General features: G+C 46.3%; 1 protein-coding gene across 1 annotated transcript in view; it reads right to left on the reverse strand.

The window, feature by feature from the left end:
- Positions 1–5,790: 5,790 nt before the first annotated feature.
- SLC8A3 (solute carrier family 8 member A3) overlaps positions 5,791–18,435 on the reverse strand; it is a 151,115-nt gene continuing 138,470 nt past the window's right edge. Inside the window, exons 4-8 of the mRNA XM_057733427.1 lie at positions 16,914–16,931; positions 12,846–12,970; positions 12,179–12,278; positions 10,233–10,508; positions 5,791–7,913 (exon numbers count right to left, since the gene is read on the reverse strand). Of these exons, the coding sequence (XP_057589410.1) occupies positions 7,537–7,913; positions 10,233–10,508; positions 12,179–12,278; positions 12,846–12,970; positions 16,914–16,931 (896 nt within the window). The 3' untranslated portion in view covers positions 5,791–7,536. The remainder of the gene's footprint in view (positions 7,914–10,232; positions 10,509–12,178; positions 12,279–12,845; positions 12,971–16,913; positions 16,932–18,435) is intronic.

Raw genomic sequence — 18,435 nt, forward strand, 5'->3', positions numbered from 1 at the left:
CATCTATAAAATTGCCCTGGCAACAGGGATGGAGGCTGTGCCTGCATCCAATAAATGAGTCTCCTCACTGAGGCTCATCTGGCTCTTATCACTGTTAAGTGGACAACCTGCTAATCACAGAGGTAATTGGTGAGCCCTTGATATGGTACTATCTCCCAGGAAGATCAGCTAGTTACCTAGTGGATTACGCTGAATCATTCTCATCACAGAGGAGGTAGCAGTTAGTCCCCACAAGGAGATGGACACAGATTCTGGGTGTGGATTTTCCCATAGTGTTTCTGCTAACACCTTTCCTGGACTCAGAGTGCTTTATCCATTGCCATGATGCCTTTTATAACACAGCCTTTAATCAGAGGCGCTAGTCTTAGCACATTTCCTATCACTCAAAGCTGGCTGACTTGACATAATATTGGAATGACCTGTTGCAGGCTCAATTACAGCACCAGCTGGGTGATACTACCTTGTGAGATTGGGATGCTATCCCATTGAATGCAGTTGTATGCTTTAAATTGGGGACCAGTATACAGTGCTGACTTTTTCTAGGCAGGACGCATAGGTCTGAGGACCAAGGAGTGGAGGTGGGGTGATCCCTCTCATCACTGTGCCTAATAACCATCTTGAAGAATTTTACTTTCTGCCCCTACAACCTTGGGCTCCGTAGGTCTGGAGGTCCTAATGCCTAAGGGAGAAGTGCCTCCACCAGGGAACGCAGTTGTGGTTCTGATGATTTAGAAGCTGAGCCTACTTTCTAGCCATTTTGGATGATTTACGCCAAGAAACTAACAGGCAAAGGAGATCACTGAACTGGGTGGGATGTTTATCCCAGTTACTTAGGGGGAAGTGGGTTGCTACCCAATGAGAGTAAGAATGACTATGTTTGGAACCACGGGATTCATTGGGTGTGGGGTGCATTTTCATACTCCCTTTCCTGAGAGTACTGATCAGTGAAAAACTGGAGCAATGCACCAAGAATTCAAATTCTGTGGGGTGAAGGTATGAGTCATCTCACCAGGTAAAGAACTTCATCCAGTTGAAGCGCTAGCTGAGAGTAACGGGACATAGAATGGTTGGGAGATGACAGCATGACATAACAGAAGGTGTGTGTAGAGACTACCATTTACTAGGAGTAGCAATTCAACTAAGTCTTAGTCTGTAAGATAGTTGTAATATTTTTGGGTGACCAACTATCCCTTTTTTGCAGGACTGAGGGGTTTCCTAAAACATGGGAATTTCAGTGCTAAACGCAGGGAAATCCTGGGGAAACCAAGAGAAGTCATCCTGTTTATGCTTCTAACTTTCCTCATCAACACTATGAAAGTAAACAATGCTTGTCTTACACACCCAACAGGTGCACATGAAGAAAATAAGCAGTGACTTTGAAATGTGGTGGACCTATACAGTTAAGTCCAGCTCTGCCACTTACTTGCAGGATGACCTTGGCCAGACTACATGGCTTCTCCCAAGGCTTCACCTCCTTGTGCAAGCCCGCATGTATTTCTCTCCCCCATGACCCATGTTACTATTAGCATGGAAGACTCTATATGGGCTGTTCTCCCTTTCTTTGTCACTCTTTCTTTGATGCCAAACATATCTGTCCCACTTCTCCAATGTGCCAAGAGGCTTGTCTGACCTGGGGGTCCTGGTGCCCCTTGGCTACCCCTCTAAATCTTAACCTCTGTGCGGGCTGAGGAGCTAGAGACCTGCTCCTACCACAGAAGCAAGACCATGGAGCACTTTTCTCCACTTCCATGGCGTCAGCCTGGACCAACACACAGAGGGACAGGATATTGGATGAAGTGGCCTGAGGCCATCCATCTACCGCCACCCAACCCCCAGAACACTTCCAGGCCCCTGGAACGTGTCAGATTCCAATGGCACCAGCTATAAGGGATTTTACCACAAACCATGAATGTGAGATGAAAGGAATATTTCCAAAGTACATGCTAGGTACAGGGCACTATGGTAATTCCCTTGAAAAATGGTTCATTTAACCTTTGCAACAACTGTATGTTTGAATTGGAGAAAATGAGGCTCAAGGAGGTTAAAGTCACTTGTTTAAAAACCTCACAAAAGGTAAAAATGGTAGAACTGGAATTCAAACCCCACAGAATACTGGAGGTTAGCACCAACAGGTGGAAGGCCAAAATGCAACACCCAAACCTTGACCCCATAGTAGGTGTCACATGCACAAATGGCTCCAGGCTCCAGGAGGTCCTGTGACCGAAAGTGGCAGGCTGGGTAGGGACTCTGGTGTATGGAGAACATAAACCCTATCTACACGGGGTGACCGCTCATCAGCTCCACTGAAGCGCTGCCATGAGGGAATGCCCGCACAGTGTGGCCAGAGAAGCCAAAATCCGGATTTTTACACAAAATGTTTGTTCTAAAACACTGACAATTACTCCATTTAAAAAAGCACATGGATCAAACACATCAAGCCTGCTGCCCACCAGGTTTTAACTCCTGCCCCACAGACATGGAGAGAGAAATGGGTTGAATAAGGAGTCTGCCAGAGGCACTGACCATAGCAGAAGAGTGAATTAGCTTGCAGTGTGGAAGCAATGTCAGGCATGTAGAATAAACGTCATTGTGGAGCCACAGAGTGACAGTCAGCTCCTACTGAATTTCTCCTGATGTAGAAGTTGGGGCCACCCTGAGATACAGCAGAAAGCACTAAGATTAGAAATCAGAATCTAAGGATTTTGAGGCACCAGGCTAGTTAACCTGGCGTCACCTCCTTTCCAGATTCTTAAGAAAGTATGATGAATTCCCTTCACATTTATGAGTAAAGGTTTAATCCCATTTCTTAGAAAGGCAGTTTGATTCCCCTGTTCTCTTCTGAACATGTCATAAGCAGCGTCACATAGCATGCCTTCCAGGGCAGTTTTCCAGGAACTCTTTCCTAAGAAGATGTCTTTTGAATCACCCCCTCCCTGGGACCAGGTAAGGTACCATCATTAATTGTGAAAAATTAGACTCGTTAACCCAAATCACTTTATCACGGTGAAATTTCCCTTTTTGGAATTTTTTACCAGTCTGGTTCTTACCTGAGGGTGGGTCCATGCAGCTGCCCCTGGAGGAAGTCCTTGTTAAGTAAAGATGGGGAAAGAAGGAGAAGGGTCCTGAAAGATGTCGAGCCGGCCAGTGAGAGCCAGCTTCTCAGCCTTCGCTCCTGGACACTGGCTGCCTCCCAGGGCCTCTCGTTGGGAGAGCAGCCTCCTGGGGGTCACATTGTTTGTCCTGGTGTGTATCAGGGAAGGCTACAGCATTCTGATTTAGAATCAGAAGACTTGTGTCTGTGACCTGCCTCTTACTATCTGTGTGCTCCTGGGCAATTGTTTAACCTCTAGGAACCTCATTGATCAAATGAAACTAATAATCTACCGCTGTGGTTCTTAACCAACTCAAACACATGCATGTGAGAGGTTTTTTTGTAAACCACAAAACTCCCACATAGAAATAGGTCAGATTGCTTTTGGCCATAGCTACTAAAAATATCTATCTTTACTCACCGAGGGGTTGTGGCAGAGTCAACCATTTATAAAAAATTTATCTTTGGTGAAAGTAAGTAACTTTTACTAATGGAATATGAGCAAAAGTGGTGAGTATCACTTCGGAGCCAAGGCAGTGAGAAGTGTGTGCCTTCTCTAATTTTATTCCCATCTACCACCCAGTGAAGAGAACGCTGAGGTCTCCGAGAGTGGCAGCATGGCAAAATGGAAGAAAATGAAGTTCCTAAATTCTCGTGTGCAAGAAAGCCATCCAGGGACCATTTTCACTGGATTATTACGTGAGTGAGAAATGCGTGTTCATTTTGCTAAGCCCTGACACACTGGGGTTTCTTTATTACAGCAGCTAACATTACCCTAGGTGATAAATGAATCAAGGGGATGGGAATGGTGTGGCTCCACCAGGAAAAAATGGTGAAAATGACATGTGCACAACGGCTGGCCATGTCTTTTTCATGCTAATACACAGGCCATGGAGCCAAGAGATTGCAAAAGGACATCTGCTATGTCGTCAGATGAGGTTGAGGGGCAGTTTGATTACACACACACACACAAACACACACACACACACACACACACACCGCCTTTGTACATATGTTCGAGAATTGCAGTGTTAAAGCTAGAAGTACTGGGCTTCAGAGGCCGTCTATTAAAACCTTGTTTGTAGTTCAGGGAACTGAGAGGAGGTGGACTGGCTCAAGTCCATAGAACTAGTCAGCGGTGGCATCTTGACGAGTACCAAGTCCTCAGATTCCTCCTCCTCATTCTCCATGGTTGATCCCAGCTTCTCTCTTGACAAAGCCTAACATCTGGATATCCCAGAAATGACTCACAAAAGGCGAGAGATGGGGAGGAATGGATTTCATGATTCTGTATCTACCATTTCATCAGCTGAAGGGCATTTTTCACTGTCAACTTTGTGGCTGGCAAAAAATTGAAAGAGTCTTCCAGCCAAACCCTTCTCCCGGGCTGCTTTTTTGGTGTTGTTTTGTGTCCCTTTGAATGCTGTCCTCTAGTCATGACAACTACCGTTAACCCATGACTCCGCCAGGCCCCGATTCACACCTGGGCCTTCGAGCATGCTGTCTCTTCTCAAATGTTCTCCATCACTGAGCCCCCTCACCAAGGTAAAATCACTCCCATTCTCTGTGAAGGCTTCTCCAAATCTTGCAGGCCACGTCAGTGTCTCTTTCCGTCGTGTACCCGTGGTGCTCTGTCTATCCCACCCTTCGACCACACATGGCATAGAACTGTAATTTTTATTCACACCTTGCTGACTCATCTGCTTCACAGGCTGCTTCCCATCACTTAGCTTTTGGAAAGGGTGACAGTACATACAACGTGGTCGCCACCTTCCTCTCCTTACCTGAGTTGTTCAGACCAGGAGTGGACATCTGACGCAAAGTAACCAGGCCACAGGCACCCCAATCACCTTGACATAGTCTTCTACAAAGGATTCTGCCTTTGGGGAATGGCCCTTTGGGGATGGAAAATTGGCCACATTTTCTCCATTGAGAATCTGCACTCAGATTTAAAAGGGGATGTTCTAGTTCACTGTGGGGAACAGAGCTGTGAGGTCCTGAGGGCTTTCAGGCCCCCCGGGGCCTGCCATGCTCCTGCCTTGGGTTCCACAAGAGCCCCCTACCAGGCCTTCACAGTATCACCCCCTTCATTTCTCTAACTGGCTTAATGGGTTTCTGCTTCCTGTAACCAAAAGAGCCTTGGTTAAAAGAAGTTCTACCTCCCACTCTGGACTGTGAGTTTCTTGAGGTTAGGAACTCTATCTTACTCTTCATTGCAGCACCAGAATGTAGCTCACGGCACACAAGGTGTTCAAAATACATTTGTTGAAAGAGTCATGAGTAAATGAATGAACGAATGTGCCTATTGGTAATAAATACGGGGCACTATTTGTCCAGCTGGACTCCTGCCCCACCAGGCCTTTCTAATACAAAAAGCTCTCTCCCCTTTAATCATCACAGCTCTACCTCTTATGTCCTTTGGTGTCTTAAAGTCCAGGCTTTGACAGGTGGCCTCTCCCTGAAGCATTTTTTGCTTAAAAAATCCTGGGTCTGGCACGCTGGCATCTGAGGAGACGACGGGTACAAACAGGAGCTGACACTTTCGCCTCCACCACTTCAGCTCCAGAAGGCACCCCAGGGGGCCCCCAGAAGGAACCCCAGGGGACCCCCAGAAGGAACCCCAGGGGGCCCCCTGGACCTTTTCCTGAAGCAACATGGGGGTGAAGCAAGTTGTCTTTAGAGAGAGATAAGTACAGCTTTTATTTTTTTTTTTAAACCAACCCAACATTTCCACTGGCGACTGTCAACATAGCTTATGACATGAGCACTGTTTCTTTTTCAGTTATTTTTTTTTCTTAAAAAAATGTGTTTAAAATTAAACAGGTGTTTTTTCATTTCTTCTTTTCCCTTAAAAAATGTATTATGTCAATGCATAAAGGCTAAAGATCTGTGGGCAGTCTTTTGGTGATTTTATATGTGTGGTTTTGTGTGTGTGTGTGTGTGTGTGTGTGTGTGTGTGTGTATGTGTGTGTTTTACAGCCAGGTCTTCTCAAAATTTGTTGGGAAAAGGTTTGTAGGGCATGGCAATCTCTCTTTCTATAAACCCAGGCTCCATGGGATTATGGCAACTAAGATTCCTCCTACTGGGGCAAGAAATAGCCCACAGGCTGGAAAAAGAGCTTCGAGAGGTTTAAAACCAAGCAGGAATGTGGGAGAGATGAGGAATTACAGTTCCTGTCTTGTGAAAATTCCTTCAAACATTACTGGAGAGTCCAGGAGAGGTGGAAGGAACCCCTTGTTTCCTTATAAACCTCTAAGTTTTTTCATGAAATCAAGAAATACAGTCGGAGCTCTTAGTCTGGTACATTAGGAAGTGAGGGGGAGGTGAGGCTGACGTTTCTCAGAAGCACTGACATTTTAAATATAATCTTTTCCCTTAAAGATCTCACTAGGTGGACATCACTTCTCTCCTGCCTCGGATATGAAGCCAAAGATGTTCTAGAAGGCATAGAGCCTTTCTGTTTCCCTAGCTGCCCTATGTCATCATATTCCATTCCTATTTTTGTCCCCATCCCCTGCATGGTGGGTCTTCCTGCGGAAGGATAAACATATAGACGTTGACACAATGAGACAGACAGAATTTGAAAGGGTTGGGCAGGGAAGAGAACAATGCCTTCTTGTTTTAAACTGGATTTCAACAGAAGCTTTATATAAAGCTGTTCCTGCTCCAGCCACAGGCCCTGATCTTTAGTGCCCCACCTGGGTGTGCAAACTTACTGCCACCCAAACGCCACCAGTCCGTTCAAGAATGCAGAGAATAAAAGCAGAGGAGGGACAGGACCTTGATGGAGCAAGAGACAGCTGTTACCCAGCGAGAGTGAGAGCGGGTGTGTCTGAAAGTTCATGCCTCTACCCATGGGCTCAGACCTCGAGCTCCTTCACAGCACCATTGTCACTAACCTCAGCGAGAAAAGACAAGATGAACAAACAACTGGTGAGCAAAACCTGATGGGAAAATGAAAGCCACCGCAATGATGATGACAATGGTAAGGGACCCTCAAGCCAGCCACGTGCACAGGACTCATTTTCAGGCCTGGCCAGCGGAGTGAGAGAGCGGTGGTGTATCAAATTGGGCAGACAGGAGAAACCTGCCTCCGAGGAAAGAAGAAGCAAAGGAATAATCAGAAGAAGGTGGAAGAGAAGGTGGCGAAAGGGTCTGACTTTGCTATGGGCCAGGGACATGGCAGGAAGATGGCCTGGACGTGGATTTGTTGCTGTTGTTGGTTTGTAGTGAATTAAATACTCTGTAAAGTGGGTGTTTCCTCCGTTCTGTTGGATTGCTTAAGACTCTGCCCTTTCAGTTCACTGCCAGGGCCTAGTCGGGTGAAGTTCCTGGGGCTCGGGTCCTGATGCTGCCTCTCCAGGCTGCTCATCCCGGAGAGGTCATGGCTGGGGAAGTGCCCTTCTCTCAGGAGAAGTTCTAGGCCTGCCTGGCGTTCTGTGGCTCAGAACCCCTTGATGTAGCAGTAGGCCTCCAGCGTGGCAAAGAGTATGTAGAGAAGCCACAGGCTCACAAAGAGCCACGTCGTGGCCAGTTTGCAGCCGCGAGGGCCGCCCAGCTCCCCTCCCAGGTGGGGCCGCCGGCGGTACAAGAGCACACTGATACACACAAACGCAAAGATGGTGAAAAGGGTGACGGAGAAGGCCAGCGTGCCAGCTGACACGTGGAACTCCTGTCCCTGCAGGGCCCAGTAGATGGCGGCCACGGACCAGGCCAGGCCAATGCCCAGGAAGACGTTGACGGCGTTGCTGCCCGTGACGTTGCCAATGGAGGCGTCTGCGTACACGTCCTGGATGGCGGCTGCTTTGCTGGCAAATGTATCTGGAAAGAGGCAGAGACAAATGAGAGCCGGTGGGAAGCTGAGATGTGGAGGGCCTACCTTTGAGTGTGTCCAAAAGGCAGCTGGGGCCAGCAGGCCCGGCCCGGGAATGAGAGGTGGGGGGTTGGGGGCTACCCCCGGCTCTGACATTAATAATCTGTGTGGCCTTGGATGGGCTACCTTACTTCTCTGGGCTTCCCGTTCCTCATCTGTCTGAGTCTGAAAGATTCCCAAGGTTCTTTCTGGTCCTGATATTTAATGAATGGGTTTCTTGTTCCCTTTTGACTACTTTTTCAGAAAGGGGAGTTTGCTTTCCCATAAGAGCTCCCCAGGGAATCCTGACATCCGGGGAAGCTGCTTACAGTAAGTGCTTGATTGCACCTGTCACATGGGGCATTTACTTACGTAACAGACTGTGATTGAGCGCGTGGGCTTAGCATTGTGCTAGGTGCTGGATTTATGGGGACAAAGGACACTCTGGGGAACCATGATGGGGAGATGCAGGGGGAGCTGTGGGCTCAAGGAAGATGGGACTCTGCCTTTGCAGTTAATATACGGAGCACAGAACCTTGCGGGCTGTTTGACTTTAGATGTTGGCGTGAATTGTAGGCACTGGGAGGATTGCCAGCCACCCTTTTATTTGACAAGTTAGGAAAAATAAGGGTCAAGGAATCCACTCAAGGTAGGTTATCAAGAGATTTGACTTGAAAACCCTCATGTTAAGGTTTGCCATAGCATCACCCTATATCCAAAGAGCTTCAGCCAAAGCCACAAATCAGCTGAGTGGACCACAGCATAACCTTCAAGCCCCTAACCCTGCCAGCCGTTCTCTGGACCCACTGCAAAGACGTGGATGTGCCCCAAGCTCTCCCTTGCCCAGCTTGTCCTGACATGCCTCCTTGTTGCCAATTTTCTCCCAGAGAAAACCTCGTGCCTTTTCTTGCCTGTGACCTTGCTTTTTAATTTTTTTTTAAACTTCTGATTCTCTGCAACTTCTTCCCACATCTGTTCCTTTCTCCCATATCTGCTCCTTCCCTCTGATAGTTCCAGTTCCTCAAGGCCCCGGAGAACAGAAATCAATCACAGGGTATCTCCTCCACAAAGCCTCCCCTGAATTATCCATCTAATGTCCTACCACTCCATGCATTCCCAGGATAGCCAAACCTCTTGCATCATTAATGTACAAATAATCCTACTGGTCTGCGCTGGGGTTTAGGGAAGTGGTTTTTCTAGAGTGTGATGTAGATTCAGTTACTCTCCAGGGGGATATGCTTTCTTGGCACAAGAAAGGTTTCCAGCCAGAAGAGTCCTGTCTGGTGAGATTCAGTCTAGCCCTCCTGTCAGAGGGTGCTGTCTCTGTCTTCCTACGCCAATTGGGAGGCCAGCTCCCTGGCAGGAGTTTGGGTTCAGACACCCTGGAGGCCCCAACTGAACTAAGTAAAGAACCTGAGCTAATGCAGCCGCTCTGCACCTGCTGGCCCCTGCTGGCCTTCCCAGCCCAGCCAAGGTCTCCCTGTTTCATGCTTCCAGAGCACCTGTACTTTTTCTTCACAGAACTTATCAAGATGATTTGAATTATCATAGTTGTATGTGGCCTTCTTCACTAACTTATAAGCTCCACACGGAGAGGGAAGCGTGTCTGTCTTTTTTCCCCTTATTGTCACAGCAACCAGCACAAGACTGTATCAGGCTCAGTAAAATCTGTCTAATGAATGAATGAAGGCATGCCTGTTCCTGTTCATCTCTAGGTGTTCATGAGAAAAAAAAAAAGAATATGTAATTCATCATATGGAAGGACAAGAGCTCGCGAAGCTTCCTTCACCCATCCTGCCGGGAAACACTTTGTACTCACAGGTGTCCTAAGCAGAGGAGGTTTGTGGGCATTTCTCCTGCACATCTTCAAGCAGGCTAACTTGCAGCCAGAGGGAAGTGATCTATTCAGCTGATGTGGAGGTTAAGGAATTGGGCCACTTACTTGAGCAGGTAACTTAACCTCTGTGGGCCTCGGTCTTCTCATCTGTCAAGTGGGGACAGTAAGTCTCCTTATTGAATAAGGTGTGGGGGGAGAGAATTATAGGGCTAAAACAGGTGAGCTGCTTAGCATACATACTGCCTGACACCTCAACAGTGCTCAAGAAATGTTAGCTACCATTCTTAACAGTGGCAGTGACCCCTTTGGTAGACTTTTGTGCACCTTAGGGGCAGAGGCTTTGTTAAACTCAGATCTGAGATGCTAAGGAAGATAATGAGACAAAGTGTGTAGGGGGTCACTTGAACCAGGTAATATCCTCTTTGCAAATCCAAGCACCTCTCACTCTCACCTGGCACAGAGGTGCCGAACGCCACAAAAACAACAGCCGTGACCGAGTCCTTGAGGCCAATGGTGCAGCCGAAGTGGGAGGCCAGGTCCCCGATGACGGCTGTGAGCATGCCGATGACGAGGATGGAGACGACAAAGCAGGCCCATCCGTGGCAGTACTCCGTGGGGGGCACGCAGGCAAACAGTACCTTCCAGAAGACCGTTAGGAAGTGCATGACGTAGTCAAAGCAGGAGGGCAGCCTCTCCTCGCCTGACTCATCCTCATCCTCGTCCCCTGCTGAAGGCAAGACAAACAGGGCAGTGGGTCAGATCCCCTTTCGTGAGAAAGTCAAGTACAACCCACACCGTGAGCATCATTGGCTGCACAGAGACTCCAGCTCTCTCCTGGGGAACTGGTGCGGGCACCAGAGAACAGGCAGGAAATGGAAAATGAGTTGGGGTGCCCCACTGGTCCATTTGAATGCAGGGCACTGAGGGAGAGTGGGAGAGAGAGGACGGGAGAGTGGGAGAGAGAGGGCAAGAGAGTAAGAAAGAGAAGAGGAAGAGATGAAGAGAGGGGATGCGAGAGGGACAGGGCAGTGGAGGAGAGAGGGAGGAGGGTGGAGCCGGCGCGTGGTTGCTTAGGTGAAGAAAAGCGAAATCAGCTGTGTGTCCACTTTTCAGCCATGCGGCTCCTCTCTAATCTTCCTGACGTGACTGCTGCAATATACTCGTGGTTCTGGTCATTATCCATCCCCAGCAGGACAGCTGTCATTCTAGATCATGTGGGCATCCCAGGGAGCCGTGCCCTCCTCCAAATACCCCATGGGATGGAGCAGGGATGGGCCTGGCTTGTCCTTGCCAGGAAATGTGGGCAGAGTTGCCCATTCAGCAGTCCAGGAGTAGAGGATGTGCTGGTGCCCTGTCAAGGGCAACCTCTGTCATGTTTTGACATAATCGGTGGAAGCAGGAGTCAGGACACTTGGGTTCCCACTGCCATGAAGAGAATCTGGAACCTGGGGTAAGTCACCTTTTGTTTCTGAATCTCAGTTCCCTCATCTGAAAAAGGAGGGGGTTAGATTATGTGGCTGATATTCCACTCGTTGTCTCTTTAGGGGCAAAGAAAGGTCATCAGAGCGGGGATTGGGAGTATCTGAGGCAGGTGATAGGAAAAGTGGGGCAGCGAACTCAGCAGCAGTGGCCTTCTCTTCCTGGCTGTACTTTGGCTCTGGCACTGGGACCTCAGGGATGTGACCCCGTGGGTTGCTATGACAACAAAGCTTCATGAAAAGAGACAGGACCAGGAGTGCTGGGCAGCACAGGAGGCCTCCGTGGTGCTGAGAGGCAATACTGCTGGTGGTGGTGAGACTCCTCCCATCCCCATGCCAACCCGCATGTAGGCCTCTGGGACGCTAGCTGTGCTGTGGGTCTCCACTGAGGAAACCTGTCACTCAATGCCGAGGAGAGATCTGGAATCAACCAGGGTGGAGGTTTGTCAGTCAATGCAAAGTTTTTACAAACCCCAGACCCTCACATCTCTAAATCAGAACAGTTCCCCATTTTACAGAAAAGGAGGACCAAATTAATGAGGATGGAATGACGAAAATCTGAATTTCTTAAGTTCCTGTTCAATACCAGACTCTGTAGTTTTGTACTCTCTTTGCTGAGAAAGGTAGCAATAGTCCCCTTTTTGGATGAGGAAACTGAAGCACAGAGAGGATAGTTTGTCCCAGTTCATGCAGTAGAACCAGGGTTTGAAGTCAGAGATAGCTGTGCTCTTTTAGTTACCCCAGAGTTCTCTTCCAAAGTGACCCAGTGAAAAGGCAAACATCTAGGGTTAGAGCTGGGAAGACTGGCCACAGAGGCCCTCCCAGAGACTGGTGAGTTGTTGACGTGGCTGTGTTCTTGCTCCCCTGGAGCTGTCTCCTCCTCCCAGCGAGGCCTGTGCCCATTTTGAGACCCTCTTACCTGCACTGACAGTGATGGCCTCCATGAACTGGTCCCTCCAGGAATGGGTCCCCACAACCAAGGCCAGGTTTGTCTTCCTGATCAGCTTGTCCACGGTAGTCTGTCAGGGAGATTAAAACTTGGAACCATGAGGTTAAAATGCTCAGAACCATTGAAGAGTCAGGCAGGGTATCCTTCATGGGAATGAAAGATACCCTGCACTCCAGGAGGCTGCACGTGGGTTCTGGAAGTTATGCGTGGAGTGGCCTTAGAGGGTATCTTCTGGCATAGTTCTTCTTTTGTCCTCTTTGGTTGCGACTGCTGACATTGGATATTTAGAGCAATACAATAGAGACTACACTAAGGACATCAGTAAACCTAACCCTGGAGTAGTGAATCTTAGTATCTTTGTTTTAAAAATACAATTAAATAGTGATGACACATTTAGGGGCCTTATAGCTCATTTATTCCATAGGCTGTGTTATGTTTCCTCACAATATTCCTAAGATACAAATGGCTGGCACTGTTCATTCCGCGTTACAAATGGGAAAACTGAGACTCGGGTGAGTAAGTGATTTGTTCAGTTTCAACTTCACATATTCAGTGATGACACTGGAACAAAAGTCCAGGTCTTCTACTTCCCACCTCAGTACTCTATTATTCAATTACATCTCACTTATGGCCTGACCTTGAACTCATAGGACTCTTCAATGATGACCTCTAGTTTGGGGTGTTCACCCAATATTGGCTTTCCCATTTCTGCTATCCTCTTGGCTTCCTCTTCCTCCACAGTCAGCTTCCTGTCTGTCACCTCTGCAACAAAACAAAATCAGACTAGCTTTAGCACATATGCCATTCCCTAGAAGTCTAAAGCTCAGAGTATCAGGCAAGGGCAGTGGGCATTCGGCAAATAGCTCTTGAGGATGGGGATTTTGTGTACTTTTTAGTGCCTTTTTCTATCAGGTGCTGAACATTTTATGATCATCAGACCATGAGAGTATTCCTTGCAGGCCTAGGCTAAGCATTTCCTCTTTTGATTTTATACCTCGGTGGGCAATCTGACCCAAAGACCTTCTGAGAAATAGCACCAAGTGAAGACCCAAGACATTTGGTGAGATAGTGAAGAGCTGGGAACAAAAGCCAAATCTCTTGACCTTTAACAATTTTGAACTGTTGGACATGACTGGTCAACTACCTCATGTAAAAGTTCTTGGGGGTCAGAAGCACATTTTAACCCAAAGGGAATGTCCACTGGTTCACATTAACATCTGTCTCCAACACTCTTGGAAGTGTTCTCCTCTGTAAAGGAGAAAGAAGGGATGCTTCCAGGAATATCTACATTTCAAACTAGTGAATGTTATCCTCATGTTGAGAAACTTGGAAGATTTCCCCCCAAACTTCATGATTTCCAAATGAAACATCCCCTGGATTTCTAAGGAACCAGGCACACTTCTTCTGAAACACAAATACTTGTTCAAAAACAAAACAAAAGAAACCTCTTTATTTCCTTTTGAAGCATTCACTGTTGCCCATCAGCATCTCGCCTCATGTACCAGTGGTCCTTTCTCATGTTGAACAGTTAGACATTTTTTCCACTACAGCTGGTCAGTCCATTTTAAGACCACTTCACCATGAAGACGTGTTTTCTGGATTAAAGTGAAATAGAGATTGAGTCTTTTTATTCCCCTTTGATTAGAAAATTGCTCTTGGTAGCCTGTTTCTTTCAGAGCTCGTTTAAACATCTTTCCATCCGAGTCCACGTTCTTACATGCAATTAATTCTTTTATTTGGCTCTTTAATTGCTTTCATTCCACACAGTGAATCTCCTAGAGGAATTCTCTAGTCCTTGAATAATCTCAAGGACAAAATGGGTCAGAGGCCAAGAAGGTCTTCTTTTCTTTCTATCTTGCGAATTGGTGAAGCATGGGAAGGGGTGAGACTTGAGCTCTCGAGGGTGCAAGGAAAAGAATTCACTGAGAAGATTATAAGCCAAGCAGAGAGTCTGCTTTATATAAGAATTTTCTTAGCTGTCTTGAATGAAGACTGGTAAGAGAGTGTGCAGAGGATTCCTGAGCTGGTTGCTTTACTCAGTGCTTCTGGCACCAAACAAAGAAGGCAATTACAAAATGTTGGGGAGCTGTCCGTGGTGCTGTCCTCTCTTTGGTATTGGTGACCACTTTTGGAAACAATTATTTCTCAAATGTCCTCCTGTACATTTCTAAGCAGACACCCTCTAGCAGCCTGACTTCATTTAGTCCATATGGGCCTCTTGTTAGTTAATCTGAAGATAAGTCTGGCTATGAAGTCAGTGATCCTAGAAGACAGACTGCAAGCCTCCCTGAATAAAAGCCTTTGGAAAAAGATGTAAATGTAGATTCTTTAAAAGCATGAGTACTCTCTTCCTCTACTTTTGCTTTTGGACACCATATCACAATGCCTATCCTAGTGGTGACAGTATTATTCCACTCCTCTCTCCCCAATTCCCCCATGTCATACTTTACATGTGCCACAAGAACTTTATACCAATACAATGAGCTCTCCAGTGATTTATAAATGTACCTGTCTAATCCCTTGTCTAGCCATCAATCTAGCACTATATCCATCTGGCAGGATATTGATCTAGCTACTGACCTGTCCACCCCTGTGGTGACAGTCAGTTTTTCTGTCTAGCTCTCTGTAGAAATCTCTTTGACAAATAACCAGTCCTCTATCTTGGGATCTCCCACAGAGGTACTCTCTCTATATATCTGTTAATTGATTGATTCACATGCCTTTAAATCAACTCTGACTTAGTATCTTGCTTTGGTAGTAATTCCTGCCTTTTTCTACTTCTGTAATTATCATTCCTTTACATTCAAATTAAGTTAATTTCTTGAGAGAGTGGTAAGTCTCAAACCTAAAAGACCATAATTTTTCTGATTCCTTGTTTACGTAGCTCCTCAGAATTTCAAGTGTAGCGAATAAATGACAGGTGATCTTGATATTCAGGCTGACTAAACTAACTCTCAGATCTAGGAAAAGGAGGAGGAAGGGAGAAAAGAGAGAATGAGACTGTTAATAGGATGGAAGATTAAACATATATTGGAAGAGAAAAGAGCTTGCCAAGCCAGACTGGAATAGATTGCCATGAATGTTCTATAGACATCCTCAGAAAGAACTGGGGGCAATGCAGCCAGTGCTCTAACTCCCAGGTCCCTGAGCTTGGTGGTGTAGCTCAGATTGAACATATTTTCTCTCCATCTTTCATCACCAGGCATTGTGAATCACGTTTGCTTGGCCACCTGGGAAAATCTAAACAAGGAGTTGAGATTTCCAGTGAATTTAAAGTCTAACCAAGGGCTCCTAAACTGAAGGTTTACAGATTGAAAGATCTAGGAAATGACACCTTCTTTTCCTATTTTAGTTTCTACTGGTATTTGTGCCAATGTGCTAAAAGTATAATGAGGCTTAAATTAAATCACAACCTTCATTGTGTGCATCTGTGTGTGGCTGGTGGTGGGTAGAGGCAAGAGTTGGAACAAAAAAGCTCAAATGTCTTCTCAGGTGAGAAGATGAGTGAAGTGGAGAAGGAACACCCAATACTCTGACATTAAAACCCTGGGAGGAGAGTGGAATATATCGGGTTGGAGGTAGCCATTATCCTGTGGATATAAGAGGAAGCAAGAGGCCAAGAAAACCGAAGTAACTTTTTTCCAGAAAGGGAAAATGTAGGGGTTTACCTACATATATTTTTTTTATCTTGGTTTAACACTCCAAGGGGGTAAATGTCCTTACCATGTACACTGCCCCTTTCTCAAACTCAGCGTACAGCCTAAGGTGACTGAGTACCAATGGATTCTGTAAGATGTTTTGCCTCTCAAATGACCTTAAAATTTTTGTAGTTCAAAGAACTGATGAAATGTAAAATGTTATTTTCACGTATATTGAGACACCTTGTATAGCTCACTCTGCCTGCACCAAGAGTTATAGTATTACCGATATACTGGAAATGCTGTCCTAACTGCTCACAAAGTTGGATATTGTCTATGATTTGATCCCACTGATGCAAGCACACTCTCAAAGTAGATGTATTTCCTACAAAAGGCTCTAGATTCTGCATGAGAATATCTCCAACATAAATTATCCCAAATTTCTATATCCAACCAGATAATTGCCCCCACCCCCATAATATTCTAATTCTTCTTGTTGTTCATGGAACATGTGACTTCAAGGATCAATGACAAATGAAACAAAGTGCTAGAAATTTAGGTCTCAGCTGTGATGAGATGGAAGATCTTCAGGATCAATAAAATTCCAGATTCCTTAAAAATTGCTTTTCATGTTCTCACAGCACCTCCTGATTATTTCTCCCTGGACTCCTCAAGATCAAAGTATTCTCTTTCTCATCCCATCATGATCCTATTAGGAGAGTCAGCCCTGACTCTCATCCTCTCTTGCCCCACAACATGAGATGACAAAGGAATTAAGACTCAGGAGAAGTCTATGACCCACCATTTCTTTGGTAAGTTTCAATTCTCTTCCTGGTATCAGAGAGGACCAGCTATGCCTCTACCCATATCCACTGAAATGGTGCTCAAGGAATTGTCTACCTCCTCACAATCACTTCAGGTGGGGAAACAAATTTCCCAGTCCTTAGGAGAACTTGTTATGTTAAGTTGAGCCCACAGTTCCTAGTAAATAAATCAAAGGACATGGGTCTTAAACTAAATGATGGCACTGGCAAGAAGCAGAAAAAGGGGGGCAAGACACCTCTTACCTGGAGACAACAGGAGCGCTGTTTGCAAATGGGTACAAAACAGGGGAAGAAAGAAAAGGAAAGAGCATTAAGGTCCCATCTGGAAAGCGTCCCCAGGCTTTGTGGTTGCAATAGCACAAAGAGGGCAGTGAGCTCAGCATGTGAGAACTCTGCAGCCACATGCAGAAGGCAGCAATCGGAGCACGTGCAGCAGCAGCCATCACCGCAGCAAGAGGTGTGAAGCCCTGGAGAGACTGCTGAGCGCGGGGGCCCTGCAGCTGCAAGCTCTCCCCATATCTTCCCTGCAACTCTGAGGGGCAGGAATAGAGGAATGAGGATAGGGGAACTCAGCGGGTGGAGCAGAGACAGAGGTGGTCATTCGTGGTCTTCTAAGGGGTCAGCTTATCACATTCAGTCTGTAAAGGAGTGAGGATCCAGTTATCTTGAAAACTGTGCAGGTTGCAACACTGCCAGAGCTTTGAGTACCCCTAAGAGAATGACCTAGTGAGAAGGTAAATATTGCAAAATGTTTTCCTTGAATAGTGTATCATTTTACAGAGGTAGCCTGGTTAGAGGCCATGGACTCCTCCCACTTTGTAGCACCTGTGCCTACAGGTATAAAGTCACTGCAAAGCCAACTGCAAAGTCACCTCAACTAGTAAATGGTCAATAGAGGTTTACTATTTTGACAATTGTATTTTTCATAGATCCTGTGCTGCTGCATCTCTGAATGGTGTTTTGTTTCAGAAAGGACAGGCTAAGTCAGAATCCATATATTCTGGACCAGAGAGATTATCATACTGAAAGCTGTTGGTAGATGGGAGATGACAAATACAAGGTCCCTACATGGCCTGGGAACCATGGTTTGGTTAAAGATATACCCAACACAAGTCATCCCAAGCCCCTGAGTTTTTACTTATGCTAAACTCTCTTAGATTTCAAGATCCAAAAATTAAAAAATTCTTGTAACATACCACATTTTCACCTTGGTGGTGTCTTAGTATGGCACCTCACTCCCTGGCTCTTGTCAAATAAAAGCCTGGGAACATCCTGCTATGTACTCTTGGTGCAGCTGGTGACTGATGGAGATTCCTGAGGAAGGAGTGGGGCAGGGGGCAGGGGGAGGTGTCTGTAGATTGCTTTCTCTAAAGATCTCTAAGAATGCAACTCAGTTCTGTAATTCCATATTCACAGCCACTGAAAACACACATGGATCCAGAATCTTTATGGTACATAAGCAGGGAGAACAGCAGTTGACCTTTTCTGGTTTCTCCCATATGGAATTTCAAGGGGTAATGGATCAATGGACTCCTTCCTACACTGAGATGATAGATGATAGACAGATAGATGATAGATTGATAGATCGATAGATGATAGATAGATAGATAGATGATAGATAGATAGATAGTCAGATAGATGATAGCAAGAGAGCTTATTCATTCTGCTCCTTCTATGGTTCTGCACAGAAGAGTCCCTGCTGGCCGCCAAATTCCAGTGGAGACTAGAGAGCCAAACACATCAGTGTAGCCAGGTAGGCCAGACA

Source organism: Hippopotamus amphibius, chromosome 4 (genome assembly GCF_030028045.1).
Source record: "Hippopotamus amphibius kiboko isolate mHipAmp2 chromosome 4, mHipAmp2.hap2, whole genome shotgun sequence".
In the NCBI taxonomy this organism is placed as follows: Eukaryota; Metazoa; Chordata; class Mammalia; order Artiodactyla; family Hippopotamidae; genus Hippopotamus; species Hippopotamus amphibius.